General features: G+C 33.3%; 1 protein-coding gene across 1 annotated transcript in view; it reads right to left on the bottom strand.

Annotated features, from left to right (window-relative positions):
• The window catches only part of LOC106458281 (ataxin-7-like protein 1), a 49,289-nt gene that overhangs the window by 21,690 nt on the left and 16,624 nt on the right, over positions 1-10,975 (bottom strand). The window contains exon 4 of the mRNA XM_013917772.2: positions 1,610-2,239. Within this exon, the coding sequence (XP_013773226.2) occupies positions 1,610-2,239 (630 nt within the window). The remainder of the gene's footprint in view (positions 1-1,609; positions 2,240-10,975) is intronic.

The following is a 10,975-nucleotide window of genomic DNA, read 5'->3' as shown; positions in this document are numbered from 1 at the left end:
TTTTAAATTATTGAAATCTGGTTGGTTGCCTACACAACTTTACATGATACTTCTGCTGTATTCACTTGTGTTTGAGAATGATTGCACCTTGTATCTTCAGTATACACATTAATCCAAATCCAAAACTAACTGTTTAAAATAAGAAATTGTTCAAACAAGTAAAATACCATTCAAGCTTTGATGTAACTCTATTAATGGTCAAGACACAATAAATTTGAGGTTACAAAGTATTAGTTTAAATACTTAAGAAGCTTCTCTGTTGTACACATATAGAATATATTAACCACTCTTGTTCTTTGAAAAAATTAACACATACCATCGTACATTATCACTATAATGTAAGACCTGAAAATCATGTTACATATACTAATCTATTTCAGAAACCATCATGATACAATTTTCAGAAATGTCAGCAAATGTATATTTTTAAGTAATTTCCAAGATTTAAAGTTTATAAAGTCTAATAGTACTCTCTATACACTACTACCTAAGGTTTAAATTAACGTTGTTAAGTCATAGTTAAAAAACTGAGAAAACACTATGAATCTGGATTTAAACAACAACATTCCAACACTTCTAAATAATTAACTAAAAATCTTATTAGTAACAACAGTAATTCATAAAAAGGCCTAACAATTAATTAATATCAAGGTTATCTCCCTAACAGAAATATTATATCTTTTAAATTAATAATATTTGTGTTATTTGATTACTGTTCTACATAGATTCATTCGACGGGAATTGAAGTTTAATGATGAACAACAGGACAATGGCAGCAACAACGAACATCTGACATGTGTATGTTCAGTAACAAACATTTAATTCTTGAATGTTGCGGAATATACATATTCCATCTTCAGCAAGCTATATTGAATATGGTAAATTATTAGGTGTAATTGGTGTATAGTCTTGCCAATGTAAGTGGCATTACAGCCACCATATGTGTATTTGGAATGCATAGGAGTAGGTAATAGGTCTTTAGATAAATATACATGTGATGGCTGTAATGCCACTTACATTGGCAAAACTATATGCCAGTTACACCTGTGAGCCTGCAAACATATGGGAGTATCAAGCAGAACTGGTAAAAAATTATCAAATCTACCAGACTCCACAATTCGCACACATAGTGAAAACACTAACCACCCTGTCTAGATTATGAATTTCAAAGTCATCTCATCTGGATCATCAAATATTGAACTTTTAATTAAAGAAAGTTTATCTACTATAAATGAATTCCCAACTTTCAATAATAACACAACTTCACTACAATTAAATCTGTTCTAAGTACTTGTATAATATCGTTGCATTATTCTACTCTCTATTTATTTGTCTTTTAATTTATTTAATATTTTAATTCTGTATTATAATTACTTTTTATAAAATGTTTAAACTTTGTAAAATGTCGGTACCCAATAACTTACCACGTTCGATATAGCTTGCTGAAGATGGAATATGTATATTCCGAAACGTTCAAGAAATTAAATGTTTGTTACTGAACATACACGTGTCAAATGTTCGTTGTTTCCGCCATCATCCTGTTCTGTGTAGTACCATAAAACAAAATAGTTTTTAAGTATTTTGTAATAAGAATAAAACATAAAACTACCTTTACACGGCAACAGTTTTCTTTCTCTTGGTATCATTTTGCTTTTACTGGAATTTAATATCTTCTTCATTCCTCCTTGTTTGACACAAGGCTTAGGGGGAGGAAGAGAACTACCCATAGGAACTGACTTCACAACAGCATGATGTTGCTGTTGCACAGAAATAGGAATGCTTTGGCATTCTGGCTCAGGTACTGGTAATGGAGATAACACCAGATTGGTAGAGTCTACTGATGAAGAAGATGTAGGTAAGAAGTGTTCCTTCTTATCTGTTGATGCAGAATTTACTTTTTTTTTCATCATGAGAATATCAGGCAGTATCCTTTCCACGCGTACCACTGGAGCCATAGCATGGTTTTTCTGTGGCTTTGGAGTTTCTGCATTCTTTAACTTTGAAATGTTTCTTGCTCTGATATCCACTAGAGAAGTTTCTGACGGTTTTAATTGAGATGCAGAATGACCAGCTGATGACTTCATATTTATATGAGCTGATGATGATAATGATTTGTTAGGCACAATTGCATGAGATGATAAGGCTAAGTTTGCTTTTACCAAGTTAACCTTTGAGACAGTATCAGTACTGGCAGAATCTTGTTCAGAAAAAGCCAGTGGATTTTTACCATGCCTTACTTCTGAAAAAATAAAAACATTTATAATTACTCAAAAAGAACAAAATGCTCAGTCATCATGTTGAGAAGTTTAATAGTAAAATGTAAATAATATGAAAAAGGATGAAAGAAATCTATTGTCCTTCAATAATTACAATATCATTATTGATAACTAACAAATACATTAACTACATGTATATGACTGATTTTAAATACAAATACTACTTAAGGTACATACCTGAAATCTGTGTTATCCTATACAGTTAGTTATTAATACTTCTAAAACATTCCATATCAAATGTAAAAAATACATTAGAGCTCACAATCACTCTATAATTTATTTGAAACTTACTTTCTAAGATGAATTTCAACCAGCATTTGCTGAAAAATGATTTCAGAGACAGTGCAAAGTAGTGACATAAAAATTTGTGAAAAAAAAAGTGAATATTATACAGTAGCATAATTTTTACAAAGAGCACTATGCCCTGAAATTATAAAACAGCTTTAAATATCACTGGAGAAGGGTGTATATGCAAATTCATGTACTTGTCCAGCAGATACATTGAGTATTGGCACAAACTCTTCTAGAAATTCACTCCTGCTTCAAGAGGAATGGTTTAATAATAGCTTTTTAAATAAGAAGTAAATATATTTCTCTTTACCTACTTGTCTTTAAAATTAATGTACAATACAGAAAATTGAATAAGTGATATTAATATAATATTGAATATGACAATCATGGCCAATATAAAGTCTTGGTGGAATGGGATTTATCAGATTTGATTTTGATAGTTTGGTATTTTGTAGGTAGTGTGATGCAACCAAAAACTGAAAACTTTTGGGAAGAATATGCAACAGCTCTTTCCAATGCAAATTACTCATACACTCTGATCATAAAAATGGGTTCATATTGGGGATTTAGAATTTTCAAGATGGGGATATCCCTTGTACTTAATGGCATTGAAAACTAATGGAATATGGATCAATTTTGGGCACCAGGTCTGTTCAAAAAGATTTGAAACAAACTGTACCCAACCACAGTAAGCAAAATGTAACAGGTGAAAATCGTGAAACACAAAACTCAGTGGCAAAGCCGCTTATGCACCAACGGCAACACTACATAACATAATAAAGAAGGATCTCTAACTGTAAAAGCAAGAAGTCATATATACAGACTTTCTTCCATGCCCTATCTGTTCAACAGAGCTGGAGAATAAAATGTATATTCATATTATTTTATATGAAGCCATACCCAACAAGCCATCAAATATAGTGCCTATGGATTGCTGTGTGGTCATATTGTTAACACAAGTGCTGGAAAACAATCGTCTCATACACTAAATGAAGCATGGAAAGAACAGAGGAAGGAGTGGTGTGCTTAGGAAGTGCAGCCTTTTACAATGGAAATATGTTCCAGGGTTATTGTAAAAATGCAGGATCATCAGATAGAGCATGACTGGGCATGGAAGCATGGATTGTAACTAGATAGTAAGACTCCAAAATTGTTTTAATATAATGCACTTAACCTCTGTATAGTGCCATCTATACCAGTATGCTAGTTACTAATTTATACTGGTTTTTATTGTATTTTTAATGAACTCTTGAATTAATATTCTGAAAGTCAGAAAGGTAATTAAGTGTGGTGGAAAGCATACCAAACACTATTGTGAATCACTCTTTATTGCTCCAGCTGTTATGTTATGGTACACATAGGAAAAGGTTATTGTAGTACAGGTCAATAACTTTTTAGTGTCTATTAGTTTTGTACTTTTTAGGTCTCTAAAATGTCATTTTCTGAAATCTGTCGTGTAAAATTGTTCTGTTTCAGCCATTAATGAAATTAACACCTAACTAAATATTAGGGGAACTGTTATACTGCTCTGCTTAATAGGCTGGACAAAGTTTTGTTTCCTGGAAAGAAAAGTTTTTGGTTTCAAGATAAAAGAAAAGGAAAAGCTTCAAATGAGGCTTCCTTTAATTCCTATGTTCACCACATGTGGAAGTGAAAAAATAATAATGATTTGGCTGGCAGGGGTAACTAAAGTAATAAAAGTTAACACAAACAAAACAGCTGATTGTTATAATTAATCAAATATTTTAGAATTTCCTCAAACTTCAGTAAGAAAATATTATGGATTTCAACAGCAGTAAAGAAATTTCAAAGTTAATTTCATTATATGAATGGATTAAAGTATTGCCAAAAGAACAAATGCGCAAGAACATCAATGTTCACAAAACATTAGAAGTGTGTGTATCATATTTTTTAAAGTTTAACAAAAAGCTTCAGCTACGAAAACAGATTGAAATGACTTCTCTGCACACAGGCATGAAAGGCTGATAAGAATCAAATCCTGAAGACTACTTTTAATAGCTATTAGGCGTTTTATCAAGTCCTTTCTGAGAAGATTTATAAATGGACAGCTATGAGATGACAAGGTTTTGAGGTTAAATAAAAGTGATCTGATATGGTATAACCATCACCAATACTTCACTCTTCAACATTACATGCATTTTTGGAAAAGCTAATGGATTTGCTCCAGGACTTCAAGTTACTATGTTTAACATAATAACGGATGCCAAATGTTTCATTTAGTTCTTCCAACTAAATGGTTGAGAAGTTTGTTCGATAAAATTTACGGACTGCAAGGTTTTCCGTTTTGAACGCTAGCCCTAACAGTAACAGACTGTTTTATTTACGATAATTTAACTAATTCATCTTGAGAAAAAAACTGATTCTACAATATGTGGTTCAAGCACTTTTGATCTTCAAGGTCAAATGATGGTACGTTTGAGTGGAGGTTTAATACACACTTTTTTAAGAACGAGTTGCATAAGTGAATACAGTGGCGTATCGCCGAAGATGCAAGGCCGCAGTGCTAAAGGCGACAAGGTTTAAAACTTATTTGACTTACGGTTCGACCATTCGATAGTATAATGTCACCACGTCTAGAGTTACCACTGCGAGAACATATTCAGTCACCGAACTGGTTAAAATTCCGAAAATGGATCGAATAAAAACAACCAAATTCACTATTAAATCACGATGCTAATTGGCTCAGCTTGTGCCATAAACGCTAACAGAAAAATGGCGCCTACTTAATTTCAATTATTGTTAATACTTTAATTTGAACGGTTCATCCTTTGTAATTTCCATTTTTGATGTAACTTGGCAATAACCAGTTTCGATCATTTATTATAAATTGTTGAATTTATCTGCGAATCGTCTAATAATAAGTTATTTTATAAAGATTAAAAATAACTGCACGATAATAAATAGGTTCTTAAGAAAGTAAGATTTTTCAGTATTTTATCGAGATGTACGGGATTTTAAATTTGTTTGTTTAAATCTCCATAATTGTAACAAAAATACTAGGATGTCCTTGTATCCATATTGCGAAATGACAAATAGTTATGTACACACCAATTTTTAAAATGACTATATAAAACGCAGTGAAAGTATTAACAAGATATGACCATTACATCCATATAATTAGAATCTTACCACAGCAGACTAAAGGGACAGTTACGCCATAAGATTTGGGGAGGGGGCCTGGGATGGCTTAAGCTCTCCCACTTCTCTTTTAAACCCACCTCATGGATTGTGCAGATGGCTAAACGGCTCACGGGGCCTGGGATGGCTTAAGCTCTCCCACTTCTCTTTTAAACCCACCTCATGGATTGTGCAGATGGCTAAACGGCTCATGGGGCCTGAAGGATTTTAAACTAAAATAACTACCAAGATTAGATTACATGTGTAGATAGCTTCTGGTCCTCTCTCATAGCACAAGAATTTAGTACAGTATACATAAACAATGTATATTATACCTCAATATGATAGTGGCTTCGGAGATAAAAACCACTGCAAAAGCAAAAATGGGATTGTTCTAGGTCGTCTAAGCATATTAAGGCCCCAATTTTCACCTTGGCTCCAATCCCTACCCGCTAAGCCCCAAATACTGTAGTGCAGCGTTTCTCAAATTGTGGGGCGCGAGCGATTAGGATGGAGTCAATAATGCAAAATTAAGTGTTTTAATACATTTTTATTAAGAAAAATAATAAGTAATTACTAGAACACCGATAGCATTTTAATGTGTATCCGTGTGTTGCATCTCATTTATTAACTCACTCATTTAAAAAAAGTGGTGGCGCACAAAAAAAAAATAATATATTTAATAGAAGGTGGCGTGGATGACAAAAGTTTGAAAAACGCTGCTGTAGTGAATGCACGTGAATAACGTATTTACAAAAACATTACATCTTGGTGGTAGAAACGGAAAACAAGGAACATAATCTGAACATTTCAAAATTTCCACAAAAATAAAACAAAAAACGTTGTTTTTCTTTTATGTGTGGTGATTGAATGACAGGAAAATGACCTGTAAATAAAGAAAACTATTATAATACGTAAGTGACAGTGGACGAAGTATTAATGGGTAGGGGAGAGACACTCAGAAAGACTGTGCACAAAAAGGCTTTCCCCCCTCCCAACACCTTTCATACCTTTATAAGCCACCGACTTTCAACTTCCAACATGATATAAAAAACGCATGTTTTTTTTTCGGGCTTTCTGGTTGGTGCGGGTTTTTCATATAATAAAAAAAGTAAACTTCACAAAGTGTACAGTAAGCAAAGATGAACGAGTTTCTATTAAAAGTTATTGATACCAGTTACGCAAGGTGGAAGTCTCGTACTGTATAGTCAGAATACCAAGAAGACAGCTATATTAGAATAGTGTTAAATAACACATCTGAGCGATGTTTCTGTGAACCATGGAGAATGAAACCACTAATCATCCTATTTCGTTCTTTTCCGACATACCCGTGAAGACATCTACTGAAAGTGAGATAATTATAGCTCAGAATAAATACAAATTAAACAACGTCTTAGCAACTTAGTTTTTTATTTAAGGTCAAGTAGAAAAAAGTCAATGACTTAAAATTATTGCTCTTTGTCGTACTATGATAGGTAACTGCCTAATGTAGGCAAAAGGCCAACACGTCATTGTGATATCGTGAAGTTTAATGCGGAGTATAAGCATTCTCAAAATAAAACTAAGAAATGTAGACTCATATTCAAATAAAACTGTTTTATTAAAAAGTTATGAACACAATAATACATAATAGCACAATGCACTGTTCTAATTTTATAGAGTAATAAAGCTGTGTACGTTATACTTAATGTACGTAATTCGTTTGTTTTTTTTTGGTTGTTGTTTGTGTTTGTTTTTGAGAGGACTAAGAGAAAGTTTGGACACTAAACATTATAATTTAAATGTTCAATCCGAACGACACATTATGTACACATGGACAAAACGGCCAAATCAGAAGTGTAGTCGTCTTAATATTAAGCTACTGATTAAAGGGAGGGGAGGAAGAAGCCACCCAGGAGCACTTACCGTCACAAGAGCTTTACTTTGTCCGACTCTCATTTAACAAAATAACGGGAGTGATTGTCTCTTTTATAGAGAGATAAAAGCTGAAAGCGCGGAACGAGTTCGGTGACATCACGGCTCGAACCTATGCCTTTTTTTTTATCCCCCGACTAGCACATTACAATCTACGTGGTTTTAATTACATTAGAATGCCCGTGTTCATGGGATACATTAGAGAAGGGGGCAAGATAAACAATTATATCAAAGCTATAACTAGAGAAACGCAAAATTGATAATCCAGGGTAAGTACCCCCGTGTTGCTGCAATGCAACCACGAAAACCTTACGTCAAACAGACAAAAATAATCGTCACTAGTTTAACACCAGATATATGGTGATTCCCTTAAAAAAAAAGAAGTATAATTGAGTTTCATTTAATCAAAAACGCGTTCGACTTTACTTGCATATGGTAACAAATAATAAACACCCAATTCAATGCATACGAAGAATTGGTCATGTTGGTGCAATTTTATAATTACATGACGAATAATATAAAAATCACACAATGGTTTTATTATTTGTAAAAAAAAAAAAAAACCCTGCAAAATCTGACAAGACTGAAATGTGACCGAAGCAAATTGTAGTCATTTCAACATTTTTTTAATTGAAGCTAAGCACAAAGCTAAACCATGAGTAAACCCGGTTTCTAGCGTTGTAAGTCTGCATAAAAAACCGCCGTGTCACTGGGGAGCCATTTCAACTTAAAGGCGAGAAAGTATATACATGACAGCGGCGTGATTAAACTTTAAAACATGCATCTCTTATTTATCCATCTACTTTTCACAAACGCATCTTTAAATTTCATTTTTAAAGTTTAGAAAATATATATAAGAGAAGCATATGTGCTGATACTTACTTAAACTATAATACATGCGTAAAAAACTCCTAGTAAGGGTGCCATCTACCCCAGACGAGACATATAAACGAACAGCATTACAAGGTCACTCACTACCACAGCGATTCGCTATATCGTGCCATACACGTGACTCAAATAAACGGTGTTTATATCGCGTGTCTAAGCAACGATGCGCAAGCACAGTAAGAGTATTTTAACTTTTTGAGAACAAATTATCTAACATTGTGTACATATATTAAGGGCGTGTCCACTGGGGTGCCGTACGGCAGCAAACCCCTACTAAAGAACTCTGCCCCTTCATCTGAGATCTTTAAATTTTCTACAATGTGACTCCCATTGACATGAAAATTAATTTTTCTGCCCCAATCTAACTCTTTCTCCCCTTATGCCCCTCCTACTCCAAACAAACAACAACAAAATACTAGAAACGCCTTGGCCTACATAAGCACCGATTGTCCATTAGATTATGACGTTACGATATAAAATATATTTCAAAATATTTAAAGACGTTAAGACTGCAGGGAATACGACACCCAAAACGGTGAGTATTCAAATACGCTACTGTTTTCTCGTGACGTCAGAAAGAACGTCATACCACAACGTACGTTTGTGATACGATTACCTAATACACGATGTGCTAACGTAACCTTTCGTCATTTCAAGTTGCGTTTTGTTAAGTCAATTAACATGCATTCCAGCACGGAAGTAAACGACACACACACACACACATAGATAAATGAATACATGACAAAACTGGTATAAATAAAAAATAATATTTCGTTATGCTAAAAACTAATATATCTGTTCTTCTTTATGCTTTGATTTTAGAAATTTATTCACTAAAGCCTTTCTTTAGGTTTCTTCATCAAGGGCAGATACTAAAGTTATGGGCACATCATTTTCTTAAGCTCTTTCAAACACGACTTAATATAACGAAAATCCTGAAGCCTATAGGAATTAAAAATAACGTTCGTCTGGTCTTCCGTAATGAATAATATCAGCTTTTTGTTTCTTTTTTTTTTTTTTATAAATTAAATATTTAAAATATCAGAGTTTTACAGGAAAACGCACTTGATTATCAAATGATGAGAATATCGTATAAGCTGTATTTTAAATCAGCACAAGGTAAATGCCAACTGACGAATTACCCATTAGTGTTCGCAAAAGTTCCTTTTACATGAATAATAATACAATTTGATTTACACAAGTCAAATACTAAAACAGTTACAAATACCATACAAGGCTAAATGAACAAAGCGCTACCTATGAAATAATACTACAAATAAGTTGTTGCGATCAAAAATGAGATGTCTATTTCACTCTAATCAAAGGATGATGCATTATTGTACTGAGAAATACGGGTATGAAAAGCACACACGCTGGTGTGGGTACTTCGTTATTTCACAAGCTCTCCGCTATATAGGTCAGCAAATGCTCAGATAAAATTTGTGCGTGTGAAATACGAAAATAATTAAGATACAAAATATATGCGCGAAAAGTTACATTTACATTTTAACGGCCCATTTTTCTTTAAACAAGTTGTAAATGGTGAACGTGGACTTAAAACAAGGGCTCACCAAATAGCGCTTTATTAAACTGCCCAGCTGTCACGAGTATGCAATCACACTTAATTATTTCAGCAAATATTATGGTAATCACTTCACTTAATATCTGGTAGACAACATACAAAGTTTTGCAGTTAAAACGTGTTTATAAAAACATTCATAGATCATTGTCTGGCTTGCTTAGGATGTAGGTCACTCACGATAATTTTAGAAGATCTATCTACGAAAGAAAATGCTTTAAAAATGAAAAACAAATCTTCGTTTCAATTAATAATCGTAATATCGCCACTGGGAAGCGGGGGATGGCGTTATGTCAGCTGAACGCCGTCAAAAAAAAAGATTTCTTGTATAAAAAAAACCGGCAAACATGCAACTCACTTTTGGCTACACCCGTGAAGTCACAAATAATAATTACTGGAAGCCTGTCAACATAGGATGCGAGAAACAACCACAGCACGTGCAGCAGGAGAGGCAAGTTAATGAGTTTAAAAATATTGTGTTTGTTTGGCCAACATTTACCTTAACCTCAAACAAAATATGATAAATAAGATTAAAATATGCCATGTATGTACGTATTCTATTAATACGACATAAACCTGAATATTGGCTACATACACACAGTGTGAGATGGTCAAAAATAATATAATTAACCACACAGCGTTAAGCTATCCTGATAATATATATCTTTATTCAAACAATTAAAACAAAACTGTGAGATATATTTTCAGATTCAAAATAACCAAGCTTTGTTAACAGTATCTCTAAGATGTCTTCATCAAACATAATCTTGACTTTGTATAAAATACTGTAATGCTAATACAGCAAGGTGTCACTTCTGTAGTGTATTAGTAATGTTAACAGTGTATGTTTAGGATGTTATGATCAAACTTTATGTTGAGTTGGAATAAA

This window comes from Limulus polyphemus, unplaced genomic scaffold (genome assembly GCF_000517525.1).
Source record: "Limulus polyphemus unplaced genomic scaffold, Limulus_polyphemus-2.1.2 Scaffold439, whole genome shotgun sequence".
Classification (NCBI taxonomy): domain Eukaryota; kingdom Metazoa; phylum Arthropoda; class Merostomata; order Xiphosura; family Limulidae; genus Limulus; species Limulus polyphemus.
Note: the sequence above shows the minus strand (reverse complement) of the source record. Positions and strands in the feature narration are given on the sequence as shown.